The sequence below is a fragment of the Equus asinus genome, chromosome 16, assembly GCF_041296235.1.
Source record: "Equus asinus isolate D_3611 breed Donkey chromosome 16, EquAss-T2T_v2, whole genome shotgun sequence".
Lineage (NCBI taxonomy): Eukaryota > Metazoa > Chordata > Mammalia > Perissodactyla > Equidae > Equus > Equus asinus.
The window spans coordinates 28,535,826-28,554,367 of NC_091805.1; the positions used below are offsets into that span (position 1 = coordinate 28,535,826).

The 18,542-nt window shown below is 40.7% G+C and overlaps 1 protein-coding gene across 4 annotated transcripts in view; it reads right to left on the reverse strand.

Moving 5' to 3' along the window:
* DIPK1A (divergent protein kinase domain 1A) overlaps positions 1-18,222 on the reverse strand; it is a 102,545-nt gene extending 84,323 nt beyond the window's left edge. Inside the window, exons 1-2 of one of the 4 annotated variants that reach the window (XM_044748902.1) lie at positions 17,325-17,469; positions 1,771-1,862 (exon numbers count right to left, since the gene is read on the reverse strand). In XM_044748902.1, the coding sequence (XP_044604837.1) occupies positions 1,771-1,862; positions 17,325-17,391 (159 nt within the window). In that variant the 5' untranslated portion in view covers positions 17,392-17,469. Of the gene's footprint in view, positions 1-1,770; positions 1,863-17,324; positions 17,490-17,777 lie in introns of those variants that run through there. The other 3 variants (XM_014865247.3, XM_044748903.2, XM_044748904.2) reach the window with 3 other exon arrangements.
* Positions 18,223-18,542: the final 320 nt, after the last annotated feature.

The window sequence follows — 18,542 nt, forward strand, 5'->3', positions numbered from 1 at the left end:
TTTAAGGATCTACAAATCGGTTCCCTGAAACTATCCATGCCCCAGACTCCTTGAAAAGTACACCCAATTTAAAGATAAAAGCAAATGTGCATCTTGCAGCCCACAGTATCAACACCAGCGCAGGGACTACTGTATGGAAGTGAGCAGTAAATGCTTTTTGGTGAGGAAAAGTGCAACAGCAAAATGACAAGCACCAAAATAGCAACACAATATATCAAAGAAAGAACTCCACTTGAAAGCTCGCAATCAGACTGAAGCAAACTAAGTTGTTGCTTAAAGCATAATAATTAAGGCTTTTAAATTCACCAAACCATTCTGCTATGCGGACTGAAAAGGCTTGTTTATCCCTTCTCTGTCCTAGGGGAATAAGTTATCTCTCATGAGCCTTTCTGTTTCACCAAACTGCTATTTAAAAGCTGATGAAATGTTTAAGCAATTCATTACATTAATATAAAAATCTTTACAGGACAGAAGAATGATTGAAACCAAAGGGTGGGCAGCACTGAGTAATGTGGAAAGACTGTGCTCTCTGAAGGTGATGCCAAATTCCCAGTTTTTGCCTGGCTGGCTTCTACCTGTTAGTCAGATCTCAGGTAACCATCCCCTCCACAGCAACGCTCTCCAACCAGCTGGCCAATGTAGATGCTCTGACACTCATTACCACATCGCCTATTTTAATTATTTGCATGGTGTACATAGCACCTGATGTTTTCGTTCCTTGGTTATTTTTAAAATTCACTTATTACCTATCTATCAGTGCCCCTCCTAAAAACAACACACAAATTCTATATGAGCAGAGATCTATGACAGTCACTGCTACAAACCCAGTGCTTACCTGATAGACAGCAGAATAATATCCTTGTTGACTATAACCTATGGAAATCAGGCATAAAATTGATGCTAATTTTAAGACTTGAATCTTTAATTGAATAGTTTTTTCTTTTTTTACTAAAATAAACTGTTGCTATCATACAAGATTTTTTGAAAAAAATTATGCCATTATATCTTTAACCCTCTGAAGTTATTTACTCTAATTCTCTTGCCTTATTTTATTGAAACAATTTATTAATTATGCAATTCTTAAACAGATGCTACAGCCACAAAGATAAACACAGTAGGCATTCAAAAGATAGTTTAAATTCACATCAAGATTTTTAGTTCAAGACGGTAGATGGAAGACACATGTTTCCTACTTACCGCTTGCAAAACCACACTCAAATAAGGGAGGCAAAAGAAGCAATAAACCTCTAATAGCAAAGGAAAAGGGAAGTAGGGGTTCACCAGTGGATGAAAGATCCAACAAATTTCTAGAATTCAAAAAGGAGATGGAATTGTGTTGACGGATGAGACAGGCAGACAAAGCCACAGCCCAGAAGACTACACAACGCAACCTAAAAGGAGCTGGAAGCCAAAGTGCTTGTCAGAATGCTAGAAGGAATCTAGAGAGCCACTCTGCCCTGGACACCTGACGGCTCTGGGCTCTAGGCCAGCAGGCTCAAGGGAGGGCAGGAGCAAAAAGTGGGGCTGAAGACAGTGGGGATAATTGAAGGTCTGTACCTGGAACTGTGCTTGTTGGCACCCCCATCTGCTTTCCCCACCCCCACAGAGATCGCAGGCAGCTTGGCATTAGCTCTTAGTCTAAAAACGCAGATAGCTGAAGGAACAAACGACCTGTGGAAAGCCAAGGTTTCTAGTGGGAGTACAGTCTGCCCAGAGCAAAGCACTCCTCTGACACAAGGGCCCCCAGAGCCTGCGCACAGGCTCACTCACCATAGAGCAAGCAGGCCAGCCAATGCATCCTGCCCCACACAGAGGCTCAGCCATCCACTCAGGTGAGAGGCCAAGAGGGAAAAGAGACCAACCTGTAAAACAGCAGAGGAAATCCACACCAGTCTCTAAGTCTTTCTTTCTAAAATATAAATTGACAACCAAGGATTACCAGGCACATAGAGAAATCCAGCAGCATGAAAAAGAAGAGCTAAGAAAAACATATAGAAAAAGGAATCCTAAGGAGACAAATATAATTAAGAGACATAAGAAAACATTAAAAAAAATTACTATAATCAAAAGATTCAAGTGGGTATTGCAGCCATATAAAATAGGAATAGGAGGGGCCAGCCCTGTGGCCAAGTGGTTAAATTCGCGCGCTCTGCTTCGGCGGCCCAGGGTTTCGCCGGTTCGGATCCTGGGTGTGGACATGGCACCCCTCATCAGGCCACAATGAGGCGGCGTCCCACATGCCACAACTAGAAGGATCCACAACTAAAATATATACAACTATGTACTGGGGGGATTTGAGGGAGAAAAAGCAGAAAAAAAGAAAAGAAAAAAAAAAAAAGAGAAGACTGGCAACAGTTGTTAGCTCAGGTGCCAATCTTTAAAAAACATGAATAAATAAAATAAAATAGGAATAGGAGACCACAAAAAAGGAACAAAGAACTTGGAAGAACTTTTTTAAATTACATTTAAAATTCTTAGAATTCAAAGAGTGATTAGAAAAAGAAAATCAACAGATGATCTGGAAAACAAAATTGAGAAACTCAGAATAAGCACATATGGATAAAAAGATGGAAATAATAGAGAAACTATGAGACATAAAAAGCCAAGCCAAGAGGTAGGACATTTGACTAATAAGAACCACAGAAAGAGGGAACAGAAAAAAGAGAGGGGAGGAGCTGTTAAATAAGTAATAGAATTCCCCTAAGTTCCCCAGAGCTAAAGACCCAAGTCTTAAGAACAAAAAGGCTCAGTGAGTATACAATACAACTAAGTGATAAAAGACCCACTTCTATACATTTCCTCACGGAATTCCAAAACAAGTGTAAAAAGGACATCTTGAACAGGAAAAATGGGTCCCTCACAAAGGACTGATAATCAAACTGGCTTCTTGTCAGCAACAGAGGATGTAAGAAGACAATGGAATCACATCTTCATATTTTCTAAAGAAAATTATTTTCAGCCCAGAATTCTACACCCAAGCTAACCACAAACAAGTACTAAGGTACAATAAATATAGTTTTAGACATGACTCAGAAAGTTTACTTCCCACATATCCTTTCTAAAGAACTTATTTCAGGATATACTCCAGTAAAATGATGGCAGAAGTCATGACAGTAGAAGACACAGGATCCTGAAAACAGTCATTACAACCCAGGAGAAGAGTGGAGGAAATCCTTGGAGGACATCTGCGCAGTGGCCTAGAAAAGCATTTGGTCACGAAGGGGGATTCCACAGACTAGGAAGTATAATTGAGAGTATGGAAAAAGTGAGGCCATGATAAAGGCATATTATGCCTCCCAAAAAAAGGCAATTGGAAACTCCCTGAAAATTTCTTTTTAAAAAAAGACAAATAGCACAAAAAATCTATGTTTCGAATATGAAGCAAGCTTACAAGTACCCTGATTATAAGGAATTGATGGAGTATGAGAAAAGAGGATCTAGTTGTTATTGATCTGAGAAACTTGAGAGCCCAAGGGTCATGATCCTGGCCCTGAAGAGAAGAAAAAGTAATCTTAGCACACAAATTGGCTCTGCACTAAATATTTATAGAATCAAATCTTACTGGGTGCAAAAATAGAGATGCTCTTCATCTTAGGCCAGAACTAACTTCAATATGTTTAGTCTCAAGACATAAATTTCAGGGCCCTAAGAAAAAGACTGGACAAAAGTATTCCACTGTCCTTTTATTTTCTATAAACATGGCACCAAATGATAGCCAGTTCCTACCTACAAAGCTCTGCATAAAGGTAAGAGCTGTTTTCATTATTCAAGTGGTCCAGCACTCTAGAACTAGTTTGGTCCACTGGGATTTAGCGGGGGGCAGATGACAGAAGAAATGAGCATAACCAGGTAACCATTCCAAAAAAAAGATGTACTGACTATTCAGGGGAGAAACTGAGGCCTATGATGATCCCAAATCATAACTCTGTTACATCATTACAGATCCCAAAGACTAGGCTTTAAATCATTTTTCTTTGATTTGAATATTAAAAAGCAAGCAAGCATGATTTCTAAGCAAAAAGTAACTTTTTATAGGGGATATGCAAACATCACATGTTTTCTTCCCTACTGGCAGAAATATGGTTTGGCATCTGGGAAGGGACAAACCCTTACAGTAATTTGCTTAATAACAAGAGGCATTTGTCCTGGTCTGTTAATTCTACCTGCCTTCCCGACAAGGAGAAAATAACTTCATGCTGCAGTCAACAGATCTCAGGTTCTTAAGGGAGATTTTCCTTTATGGAAGAAGTAACAAGGCATAATAATATAACACTATTTACAGTTCTCATCTTTTAGATTCAACTTATATGGAGACTTGGTTGTGGTAATAGGACAAAATATAAAAGTTATCTACTTTGACAATGTAGAAGTGTCGCTGACAGAAAGTCAAAAAATAGGTGGAAAAAAGGAACACATGTTCTATTGCCCCTTCTTAAAAAGGGAGCAGTCAATAGACTGTCAAAAGTGGATGAAATGGGAAAGAGTTGTCAAGTTACTAAATTAAGCAACAGAAGTAAAATTAATAATACAACTATCAAAGATTGGAAAAGAATGAGATGATTGTAGTGTAAGAAGGCTAAATACTCATTTTTAAAAGTGGAAAGTCAATAGATATTATCTAAAGTTGATAAATCAAGAAATAGAGGTAAAAGTCTATTATTTAGAGCACTGGCCCCAAATCTTTTTGATCATACAACCCTCTCAGGAAAATATTTCAGAGCACAAATCCCTAACATTTGTACATTTACTTATTTATATTCTATATAAACTTATGACTATACTAATCTATTATATGTATATGGTAACTTACACAAAAATACAAAATAAAGGTATACAAGAATAATTTTGAATCTATTTTTTCAGGGGGGAAGTGCTTATTATAATAATAAACCAAAAACAGAAAATTACCAGCTATTCTGACAAAAATAAATATTTTAAGATATAAAAAAGTATATGAGAATAAATAAAACTTCAAATAATTGATTCCAGTTCCTAAATTCAGCATCTTAGGCACCTTCCAGGATGTGTACAGTTCTCTTTAGACATAGAACTCTACAAGTTAGAAGTGTAGGCACTAGGAAAGCAAAAAAAATAAGTGGTTCAAAGAAGCTACCTTTTGGGAGTTGACCTGAGGGTAAGAAGAAGCGGAAGGGGAGACTTATCGTTTGCATCATAAGCCCCTCTATACTATTTTACTTCTTGTATACATATTTTCTTTCATATAAAGAAATAGTTAATCTAACTACATCTCTACAAGCAAGTGGTTATGCTGATTCATTCCTTCAACAAACACTGAGTTCTACTCTGAGCTAGGCACAGAGGATAGAGAGAGGAAAGTGACATTTCTGCTGTCAAGGAGATCAGTCTGGGGCAGAAGAAGGATATGAAAACCACTGATGACAATTCAATATCATAAATGCTGTGAGAGAAGAGTGTGCCGGATATCACGCACACAGTCTGGGCCATAGATGAGGTACACTAAGACCATGTGGGGTGTTAGGGAGGGATTGCTGAAACGTCACTCCCTTTTTGAGTTGTAACCTAAAGGAAAACTAGAAAACTGAGAATATACCAGGTGAAGAGGGATGCAGGGAAATGGGGGAAGGACATTCTAGGGCAAATAGGAAAAAGCAGGGTAGACAGATTGACACATGATAGACAGCATGGTGCGTCTGGAAAACTGGAAGTTTCTCAGGATTGCTAGAGCAAATAGTGCATGAGGTGGTAATGGCAGGAATGAAATGGCAAGATAGGAAGGGATGAGAAACAAGGGCCATGCTCAGAACTCTGCATAGTCTCATGAAGGCAATGGGAAGCCACTCAAGAATTACACTGGCAGGGAGGGAGACTTCATCAGATTTGCCCTTTGGAGAAGATTACTCTGGAAACAACGTGGAGGATGGATGTAAAGGGGGTAAATGAGGCAGGAAGCCATTGTGGAGGCTATTACAGTGGGCCTAATGAAACAAAAAGAGAGACTCATGGTCTCAGCAGGAGACAAATGGCCAAAAGGTACATGAAAAGGTGCTCACCATCACTAATTATCAGGGAAATACAAATCAAAACCACAATGAGATATCACCTTACACTTGTTAGAATGGCTGTTATCAAAAACACAAGAGACAACTACTGTTGACTTGAATGTGGAGAAAAGGGAACACTTGTGTACTGTTGGTGAATATAAACTGGTGCAGCCACTATGGAAAACAGTATGGAGGTTCCATAAAAAAACTAAAAATAGAACTAGCATATTATCCAGCATTCCTACTTCTGGGTATATATCCAGAGGAAACGAAAATAGGATATCAAAGAGATATACACACTCCCTTATTCATTGAAGCATTATTTACAAAAGCCAAGAGATGGAAACAATCTAAGTGTCCCAAGCGTATATCAATGGAGGAATGGATAAAGAATATGTGGTACACACACACACACACACACACACTGGAATATTATTCATCCGTGAGAGAGAAGGAAATTCTGCCATTTGTGACAAAATGGACAGACCTTGAGGGCATTATGGTAAGTGAAATAAGCCAGACAGAAAGACAAATACTGAATGGTATCACTTATATGCAGAATCTAAAAATTAAAAGAAAAAGTCCCCAACTCATAGAAACAGAGAGTAGAAAAACGGTTGCCAGAGGCTGAGGGGCGGGAGAAATAGGGAGAGGTTGGGAAAGGGCAAAATCTGTCAGCTATAAGATGAATAAGGTGTGAGGATCTAAAGTTAAACATGATGACTAGAGTTGATAACATTGTATGAAAAAAAAAGAGAGATGATGCAATCAAAAGCTATTTAGGAGATGCACTGGAAGACTTACTGAGGGATGAAACACAAGGATAAGGAAAGAGGGAGCGTCTAGAAGGACCTGGGTATATTTCTGTCTTGAGTAACTGAAGGGTATCACTAACTGAAACAGGGAAAAAAGCAAGTTTAGGGGGTAGGTTAGGTTTGAACATGTTGAATATGAAGTGCTATCTAGAGGTAGATATAAAATAAGCAACTGGAAATGCAGATCTGAAGTTCTCGGGGAGAGGTTTGGGCTGGTGATACAGAGTTGAGACCCATTACTATTTGGGTTGTAGTGGATGACCCAAGAAGACTGTACAAAATGAGAAATAGAAGACTGGAGTCCCAGGGAAAGCAGGGGGCAAAGGAAGATGAGACTAAAAGGAAAATGTGGAAGTATCAGCACAAGAATGAAGGAAGGTCAGAGAAGCAAGGAGGTGTAAGTAAGCAAAGAAGACGAGCTGAAATGACACAGCGTGGGATCTTGCTTGAATAGAGAAAGTAGTGAAGGCAGAGGGGGTGGACAGATTAGAAGAAATGGGAGTGGTGAGGGCCTCAGTTACAATGACAATAATGAAGATATGATGGTGGTGGCGGTAAGAGTAAAGAGTAAGAGAATGTGAAAGAGAGAGGAGTATGCGCTTTGTGTGAGCTATTGGAGCTCACTGTCTTAGAGTGGTTACAGAGTATTTTTGAATACAGGTAAAAATGTGTGTACTATACTGCATCATTTTGCACACCCTGAGTATATGCTCAGGATAAAGGACAAAACCAGGATAAGAAACAGGCTCTTTATTGGGGACAAATTTAGTTCTACCAGATCAGGCGTGATCGAAAATATTGTAAGCTGGCACACCAAAACAAAACCAAGCATTGTCTTCTTTAAGGGGTAAAGAAGAGCAATTTTAATTAATTATGGTAATAAACAGAAAGAAATAGTTTACATTTTAAAGAACCTCTTCTTACACTTCATACAGTGATATTTTCCCACTCTTACTTTAGTTTGTATAAAGGGCAGAAAAGATTTAAGAATAGCAGCTATTGTAAAAACAAATATTTCCACATGCGATTGTTCAGCAGCTATCTGAATTTTCCTTCCCGTAATAAATATCCAAGATTCTTTTCATAGTAATTCCTGGAGTGATAAATACAATAATAACCCTTTCATAAAATCTCTTCTATGGCAACTTCTTTAAATCTAATAGAAATGGGAAAGAAACAAAATATTTTAGGGAATGACTAACTTTTTTAACTGTCAGAATTCAGTTGTATTCTTTCTGTGGTAGACAGAATTCTAAAGATATTTCCCAAGATTCCCACCCCCTGGTTATTTAATCAAAAACTAATCTAGTACTGCTGTGAAGGGACTTTGCATTTGGAACTAAGGTTACTAATCAGCTGACTTTAAAATAGAGACATCCTGAACTATCTGGGCAGACCCAATGCAATCATATGAGCCCTTAAAAGCAGAAGAGAAAGGCAGAAGAGTCCGAGAGAGAAGGCAGAGGAAGGTAGAGAAAACAAGAGGCAGAAGAGATTTGAAGCACATGAAGGACCTCACCCACTGCTGCTGGCTCTGAAGAGGGGAAAGGGAGCCACAAACTAAGGAATGCAGGCAGCCTCAGAAGCTGAGAACAACTCCTAGCCAACAGCTGGCAAGGAAATTGAGACCTCAGTCCCACAACTGCATGGATTTGAATTCTGACAACAACCTGAGAGAGCCTGGAAGCCGATTCCTTCCCAGAGCTCCAGAAAGAAACTTAACCCTAGTGACACCTTAATTTTCAACCTTGTGAAACCTGGAGCAGAGAACCAGCTGGGCCACACTGTGCCCAGACTTTCAACCTATAAAACTGTGAGATAAGGGTACACATAAATGGGTGTTGTTTTAAGCTGCCAAATTGTGGTAATTTGTTTTAGGACCACTAGAAAACTAACACTTTTTAAAAATGTGCTTCAAATGTGTTCTATCGAATCTCATTTTCTCGACCCTTAAGGTAACTTTGGACAGAGTTCATACATTTGCAGTCATACTCAATTATTATTATGAAATCCAGTCTAATTTATTTTCCCCAAAACTTTTACTTTGAAAGTGTTTAAATCTACAGAAAACTTAAAAAAACAGTACAAAGAATACCCTGGTACCTTATACCTATATTCATCCTTTGTTAACATTGTCCTACATTTGCTTGCTTTCTTACTCTCTTTAAATGTACATAAATCTCTCTCCCTCTCCCTCTTTCTCCTTCTCTGTATCAGTGCTTCTTAACTGGGAACAATTTTGCCTCCCAGAGGCAAATTTGTACTCCCAGAGGACATCTGGCAGTGTCTGGAGATATTTTTGATAGTCACTACTGGAGGGTGCCACTGGCATTTAGTGGGTAGAGGCCAGGGATGCTGCTAAACTTCCTACAGTGCAGGGCCCCATACAAGAAGGAATTCTCCGCCCAAAACATCAATAGTGCTGAGGTTAAGAAACCTTGCTCTCTCTTTATATATGTATATAAAAACATATTTTCCTGAACTATTTTTAAAAAATTATAGACATTATACTTTTTACCCTAAATATTTCAGTTTATATCTTCTAAAAAGGACATTTACCTATATAACACAATTTAACATTGATACAATAATGCTATCCAATAGAAAATTCATTTTCAAATTTCGCCATTATTCCAAAAAAATTCTATCACAATTTTTTTAAATTCAGAATTCAATCAAGGGAACATAGGTTGGCATGATAATCAATATTTTAAATTTAAAATAAATAAGAAGTTCTAATTTTCAAGCAATGCAGGGTGGGGAGTAAAATTTGTGGTCCTAGCTCTAAGATCTATTAGTCTGTGACTCTGACACTGTATGTCTGAAACAGATGTAGTAATCCATTCAGAAAGGCATTAGTGCATTATAAATCTCTCTTGCAAGAATATCCTCAAACATCATTACTCTGTTCTTAGATAAGAAGGGGGAACTCTGTTTATAACAACTCATAGCCCTGTTGAATAAACACCAATCTGTTTATTCAATCAACCCAGGATAACATCTCTTGACAATAAGTCAAGAAGGAACTTTCTCCAAAGAATGGCCAACAAGCACATGAAAAGATGTGCAATATCACTAATCATCATGGAAACGCAAATCAAATCCACAATGAGATAGCACCTCACACCTGTTAGGATGGTCACTACCAAAAAACCCAGAAAATAACAAATGCTGGTGAGGATGTGGAGATAGTGGAACCTTTGTGCATTGTTGGTGGGAACGTAAAATGGTACAGCTGCTATGGAACAGCATGGAGGTTACTCAAAAAATTAAAAATGGAATTACCCTATGATCCAGCAATCCCATTTCTGGATATATATATATATATATATATATATATATGCATAAAAGAACTAAAAGCAGGTTCTCAGAGAGATATTAGCACTCTCACGTTCACTGCAGCATTATTCACAATAGCAAAGAAATGGAAGCAACCTAAATGTCCACTGAATGATGAAGAAAATGTGATATACATATGCACTGGAATGTTACTAGGCCTTGAAAAAAATCCTGTCATTTGTAACAACATGGATGAAACTGGAGGGCATTATGCTAAGTGAAATAAGACCAACAGAGAAAGATAAAGACTGCATGGTAACACTTATAAGTGGAATCTTAACAAAAAGTCAAACTTATAGAAACAGAGAGTAGAAAAACAGTTGCCAGGGCTGGAGGGTGGGGGGAATAGGGAGAGAGAATTCTGATATATGCTAGCTACAACATGGATGAACCTTGAAGACATCATGTTAAGTTAAATAAGCCAGTCATAAAAACAAATACTGAATGAGTCTATATGAGGTATCCTAAAGAAGTCAAACTCAGAAACAGAGATGTATAAAATGTATATATACAGAAATGTATATACGTATATATATATATATATATATATATATATATGAAATGTATATAAACAGAACGTGATTACTAGGGGCTGGTGCGGGAGGGCAAAATGGGGAGCTGTTCAATAGCAGAGAATTTCAGTTTTGCAAGATGAAAAAGTTTTAGAGAGATCTGTTGCCAACAGTGTGCACAGAGTTAACACTACTATTCTGTACACTTAAAGATGGTTAACACGGTGAATTTTATGTTACGTGTTTTTGGCCACAATAAAAAAACAAAACCAAAGGAAAAAAAACATAACCACAATACCATGATCAAACCGAAAAAGATAATTATTTAATTTCATGAAATACTCAGTCAACAACAACAACAAAAAAGTACTTATTTCCAAAGAAAAATTTACCCACTAATATTTTGGGTTTTTAAAACATGTTCACATTACAATATCCTGGTTTTTCTAAACCCATATACTTTGTAGATTAACAGGTTTTAAAGGAAGACTATTTGTAAAATATTTGAATGTCTAGAAACAGATGTTAAAAATGTTAAGAGATTTATCTTTTCAATCTGACAATGTAAAAAGATGATATTTAACAGAATGGTATAGTATTGTTTTTAAAAGCAACTTGAAGAAGTGAAAACATTAAAATGTACCTAACTGTTAAAAAAAGGAAACTTCTACAGAGAATACAAAACAACATTATAATCCATCAAGATGAAAAACTGGGGCTCTGGGAAGATGACAATGAAGAAACATTTTTACCGCGAGCTTCAGCCTGAAAGTGTGGTGAGGATGAAATGTGCCCGAGAACTCACCGTTTCTTTGTTTCTAACTGGGGTAGAAAAGCAACTAATGGTAACATCAAACGGCTGCATTATAATTCTATGCTTGAATGTAAGACATTATGGGATGCATATACTCTCTGTTTACGCACCAGTCTGGAGATAAGCATATGCTCTCTCTATATGCATCTTTCTGTATAGGCATAGTTCTGGAGATTTAGTTTCAGGCAAAAGCAAAGCTTAGCTCTGAAGAGCAGGTCTAATAAAGCTGATGAGACTCAGCCACACACTCCCTCTATAGCCTTTGGGGAATAGGGAACTACCACCTACTCTAATTATCCTTAGATTTATCTGGATAATCCTGGAGGCTGAAAATGGGCAAAAAGCCATATTACTCTTACTACAGTATTTGTCAACATTGTCACTATTACCAGTTAATCTGTATCAGTAACCCTATCTGGCACTAAATCCCACAAAATATCCACATTGAGTCATAAAGAACTAAACCATCTACAGCAGCCATGTTTGAAAAAATAGTACAAATACAAGCCCAAGAGCCAGGTATCAGAAATGTTACACAAGTGCTAACACTCTAATTAGAACATGCCACCTATCCATTCATTCATGACAGTCCTAGTGAACACATACTGAAACTGCTGGAGTAGTCATTTGTAAGAGGACGCCTCAAGAGATTTAAAACTGATGCAATCTAAAGGGCTTGAAAACCTTCAGAAGCACTCAAGTATCTCAGACTTCAGAACTGTGCTAGCTTTTTTATGCAAAAAGGCAAGCAGGTAGAAAGACTGGAATGGAAAATGTGTATAACCTAACTCTAGAGAATTACCCTAAATTGTCTTAACTTTCATTCTTCAGGACTTAACGACAGTGAGAAGGAAGAAGCTATTTTAAACTAAAACCAAAGAATTACAGGGCTGCTGTGTTATCAGTCCCACTCAGACTATGAGTAAATCCTAAACTAAGTAGATTCTAATTTGTAGAAAATACACTGCTAAAAACAGACGAATACAGGTGTCATTCTGAGTTACCACACCCAGCAAGCTACAAGTAGTATCACCATAATGGTGTGTGGAAGGAAAACACTGCCTAAAAGTGGTCTAAACTGGTTAACACACCCACAGTTTCTGATCTCAGAGGCAGGATTCTACTCTGTTCAATGTGCCACAACATTTAGCCAATCCAGGAAGTACTCTTCTCAACAAAATAGCTGGAGAGGATGGAGCTGTAAGTTAGCATGCTCCGGGGAGGATGCCTTGCCATGAGAAACTTGTTGCTCAGGTAAATGCTTGTTGGCTCTCTATTTCAGGCAGGTCACAAGCCCCCCTGGCTGACAGAGAGGCTGCACAGGCAAACAGCGTGCCTGCACCTCATCTCTGGAAAAAGTATTCTCCGTTCCAAAAAGCTGGCATTGATAGAATCTGCAACAAGGGGCAGAGAGAAGGACCGCATCAATGGGATAAACTCAGTTCCTTTATTTTTTTGTAGTTTTATTGAGATATAATTCATATACCATACAATTTATTCATTTAAAGTATACAATTCAGTGGTTCTTAGTATATTCACAGCTGTGCAATCATCACCAGCATCAATTTTGAACATTTCTATTACCCAAAAAGAAACCTCATACCCATTTCCTCCCAATTCTCCCAGCCCTAGGCAACAACTAATCTATTTTCTATCTTTATAGATTTGCCTATTCTGGACACTTCATATCAATGGAACCATACAATATGTGGTCTTTTGTGACTGGCTTCTTTCATATATTTAATGTTTTCATGGTACATCCATGTTAAAGTATGTATCAGTTCTTCATTCCTCTTTACTGCTGAATAATATTCTATTATATGGATATACCACATCAGTTCTTTTCTTCACAAGCAATAGAATCTCTTATGCTATATAAACAAAACTATAAACAGTGATTAGGCCCCCACAATAGCCCATAAATGCCTATTTAATCCATGTTATAGCTGAAAATATATCAATTGCATAATACTACAGTTCTCTAAAGCATCATCAATTATGTCAGTGATATCTGGATTAATGAAAACACTAGGAATGGAGCTCCTTTCTAATTGTCGACTGCTTAAAATTTTTTCCCTGTATGTCACAGGAAGAAGAGGAACTTGCACGCCCTACGGCCTGAACACCTTAAGGTATAACTGCTTTTTGACCCCACCCAGTTGAAGACAAACAGCAAAACTGCAAGTCTACAAAGCTGGTCTCTGCAACTTCCCTCTCTTCTCACTGGGCCTTCTATCTCTCCCCACCATCTCTGCAATCCAGTTCCTTCTGTACTCTTCACCCGTTCCCCCACCCCCAAACAAACCAGATCTTTTACACCTGTTCACTAATTAAGCCTCATTCTAAATTAATAATACATTTACACGAAAATGTTACTTAAACTAGACATTTATTTTCTAAAACATTCACCCAAAACATGAAATGAAAATTAGTTTCCCGTGAATGAAGAATTCTCAGCATGGACAAACTGATAAGGGGAGAGATTTTTGTTTTGTTTTTGCCAAGAGACCCTCTCAAATCACAGTAGGCCCGCTCCATGGCGAATCGGATTTAGTCAGCCCTCTCAGGGTAATGCATATCTAGGAGGAGGGTGGGGAAAAACTAAGGAACTGTTATTAATTTTGTTAGGCGTGATGGTATTGTGATTATGTCTAAAAATATCCCTATCTCTTAGAAATGCATACTGAGATACTTGGATAAAATGATGCAATATCTGAGATACTGCTACAAAATACTTTAGTTGGAAGGAGGACATGGGGGAGGGAAAAATGAAACAAAATACTGACAATTATTGAGGGCAGGCTCATTATCCTCTCCGTTTTAGCCAGCATAAAAACTTCCATAGTAACACAGCTTTAAAAGAGAGAGAGAGATACTGTTGTCTTCCTCTCAGGCAGTCTTTTGCTCTTTCCCTTTTCCTTCATAGCACTTGCTGTTTGATGACTGTTTGTCTCCCTGACTAGACTTTAAGCTCCATGAGGACCACAAAGGTGTTTGCTCAGCTCCCCTAGAATCCCCACCACCTCACATAGCTTCTGGCACGTGACAGGCATCCAACAAATATTTACTAAGTCAATGACTGAGTTAACAAAATAAGTCATATCATGCACCTAAGTCAATAAATATTCGATAAATAAAAGGGGTGGTAGAAAGTCAGGAAACTTAAGTTGAAGGAATTCAACATATTTATCTATATGTATTTACCATTTAAGTTCACGTGCTTTTCTCCTGAAAATGTAGTAAAAGTGTCGCAAAACAGATTTAACTTCATCCAGTTTATCCTCACTACATTCATGTGATTACTCAGCAAAGAACTACAATCTCCACTTTATGATATGGAAACGATGGAACCAAAAAGTTACATAACTTTTTCATAATAAATCAGATGCACAAATGAACAAAATTCAGCTCTGCTCTCAAGCTCACGCTGTTCCTAAAGGAACATCATTTTATTCTCCAGAAAAATAAAACAATAAACATTAAAAAGGAAAAGCAATACTGTATATATTAATTCAATCCTCAGTGGCTGAGAAACTGAGTAGCTGTATAACAGTGTCAGTTGAAAATATTTTCTTTTGACTTTGCCCAAAACAGTTTCAAGATTGAAGCACCTAGTGGTGGAGGAAATGTACAATGCAGAAGGTGAGGCATTTAGGCAATAGGGAATAGAAGAAGGTATGACATTTGAGTAATTTGAAGGCCTTTTTTTTTAAACAGGTTAAATTGAAACAGTATGGTGAAGAACAACTAACAAGAAAATTCATAAAGAGAATAAATACTAATAATAAGACAATGTTTAAAACACCAGTCCTGTTTTAAATTTATTTACCTCAATTTAACACTAAAATCAATAAAGTTTCTATTTAATCATTATTTTGTATAGGAATAGCCTACTAAAATATCACGATGCCCCAAAATCCTTCTGAAATGCTAAAATTTGAGTTTACCTTAATTTGGTGATAATGATGTGCACGTTCAAAAAGGCAGAAATATCAAATGTTTGCCGTTAGTGGACGCATAACTATCTGCAAAACTAATCTTAACTCAGTCTAAAAGTTCTTGCGCTACGGTGCCAAAAAACGTCACAGCCACATCCAAGGAGAATATTTAGAGTCAAACAAATTAAAGTCTAAAATAAAGCCTGCAACAAAATCTAAAAAATTAAAAATAAATAGCTAGACAGTGTTAGTAAACACAACAACAACAACAAAAAACAACAAACATTTAGGGGCCAGCTGGGGCATAGTGGCTAAGTTCACACATGCTGGCAGCCCTGGGTTCACTGTTTGGATCCTGGACGCTGACCTACACACAGCTCCTCAAATCAGGCTGTGGCGGTGTTGTATATACAAAATAGAGGAAGACTGACACACGTATTAGCTCAGGGACAATCTTCCTCAAGCAAAAAGAGGAAGATGGGCAACGAAGTTAGCTCAGGGACATCTGCCTCACACACACACCACACAAATTTAAAATATCTCAATAAACTTATTTTGGTAATAGAGCCTGGAAATGTACCTTTTTGCTCAGTAAAGGGTTACAAGAAATACCTGGCCTGGGCTGAATTCTAGACTGAGTTGCTCTACTATTACTCAAGGCACAATTACTAGGGGTGGAGCTGCTGCAAAGACTCAGGGCGTTTAGTTTTACTCCCACACCCTTCGTATCATGAGTTGTCAAACCATGCTTCTAATTTGCAGTACATCACCCTGCAACGTAATGATTTACACATGCAATTTCCAAACAAAAATATAACATTTACTTGCCCCATGATAGTTTCTTCTCAACTTTTAAATAATTTATAAAAGCACCAGCTGAGCATGAATTCCCATCCCCAAACATTCTATCGATACCTTTAAGCCTTTTAAAGTAAGGGGTAAAGGAATACTGTCCTCTGAATGCAGACTACACTGCTCTGACCCACGCGAGGCAGTGATTTGTAGTTGTTTTTCCATCGAGGTGATGGATTTGTGCTCAGCTACTCACGATGTCTACTAGGTCCCCCTGGTGACCAACAGAACATGAACGCGGTAGCAGGGTTCGAAGACACAGACTGGCAGGGACACAGAGGGTGGAACGGGAAATCGTGAAAAATTAACACGCGAACGGTACACACGACATGATTGAGAATTACGTTTGCATTGCCGGGGTGTGTGCGATCGGCATCAGACACTGTCCCCTTTCCTTTTAAAAAGCAAACACCCGTCCTCCTCGCTGGGGCTTCCGAGCCTCACCTCCCATTTAAATCACGGGTGTGATAGAAAGACCCGATCAAGGGGCTCAGGACGAGGCACACGCCGCTTCTCGGGGGTTGGTTTGGGGATACACTGATGTGACAAATGGCCATAATTTTCTAAAATATGGAGGAATGACACACCACCTTTCCTACCACCGATTGAAGACCCAGGACAGAGTCGAGAATAGCCGACCTGCGGGGCCGACCGCGGAGCAGGGGGAGGAGAGCACTGGACCAGGGAGAAGACGGGGCACGTCCCGAGCCCAGGCTGCCGAGCCCCGTCTGCTAGGGGAGGAGAGTGGCGCCCAGGTCACGTCTCCGGGCTCTCGGGATGCTAGGGGCGCGCGGGCGAGCCCGGGCGGGGGGACGCGGGGCCCCGCGCCGGGCCGGCGGGGCGCGAGAGGCGCCGGGGCAGCGGCGGGGGGCGCGGGCAGAGCGGCCGTGGGGGCCGGGGAGGGCGCGCCGCCAGGTGCCGGACGGCAGGGGGCAGCGGGGTTCGGGCGGGCGCCGGCCCAGGGCGGGCGGGAGGAGCGGGCGAGTCCCGCGCGGCGAGGCAGGGCGCACAGGGGCTCGCGGCCGGCCTACCTGGAGGTAACAGGGTTTCCTCAGCCAGGCTCCCGGACAGAGACTCCTCGCCATGGTGATCACACATCGCCCCGCCGCGCCGCAGTCAGAGGCGGACCCGAGCGCCGGCGACCCGGCTCCCTGCCTTCCCCAGCCTCCCCGCCCCCAGCCCGGCCGGGCCCGCCCACTCCTCCGCCCCCGCCTCGGCGCGCGCCGCGCTCCCCCAGGTCCCGCGGCGGTGACGGCGGCCGGCGGCCCGAGGCCCGGCCTCCCGCTCCGCTCTCCCGGCCGCCGCGGCTGTCAGCGCCGCAGCCGCCGACTCCGCCATAAAGGGGAGTCGCGCCTCGCCTCGGCCGACACAAATCCAACGGCGCCTTGCGCTTAAAGGGGAGGCGTGCGGAGGCGGGAGGAGGCGTCGCGGAAGCCGGGGTGTCGCTCGCTCCGCGCGGGGTGGGACGGGCAGGGCGCGCTGACCTCTCGCCGCGCCGATCTGGGCGCCCATTCCCGGCTCCTGCTCTCCGCAACGCTGATGCTCCCTCTGGACTCTGCTCCTTCAGTCTGGCCGCGTCTGTGCGGGTTGCGTGGAAATCCAAGGGGAGCTCGAGGCTCCTTCCCCGGGGACGGGCTCCTGCTCCGTCGAGCACTGTGGCGGGTGCGACCCGGGAGGGCGCGTGTGCCGCAGCCCGAGACGCCTAAGGCGGCGTCCCGCGAGGACTGGGCTCTGCGCCCGCGGCCGGGCGAGCGCGGACAGGGCTCCTCTCGGCTGGACTCCCGGGGTCCCCAAATCCTGCTCGCCTCTAACGCCCTTAAACTTTTTTAAAAATGTATTTTTTAAAAAGTCTGACTCTTTTTTGGTTCGCATTGTTTTCAAACAGCTTCAGAGATTTCCTGGCTCCACGTCGGAACCCTGATTCGAAAGAAAAAAAAATTACTGAATGAAATACAGTGCTGAAGACAGGACACCTGGGACGTGGCATAACCACTCAGTTAAGGCTACATAACGCAGGGTGTGGTGTCTTTCTTTTGACAGTGAAGCCCAAATAAGGGAAAAAAGAGCCACCCTAATAGGGGAACAGCTGGTGAGCCCAGTGACTTGTAACGGAGGAAGAGGCGTTTTTGCGCCGTTTTACCCCAAGTACCACCTTTGCACCTGATGCCGACAAAGTTTAGGTAGCCATTTAGAACTCATTCAGGCCTCTTGCTCTGACAAGTGGTTTCTCCAAACATTTGCTCACTCTC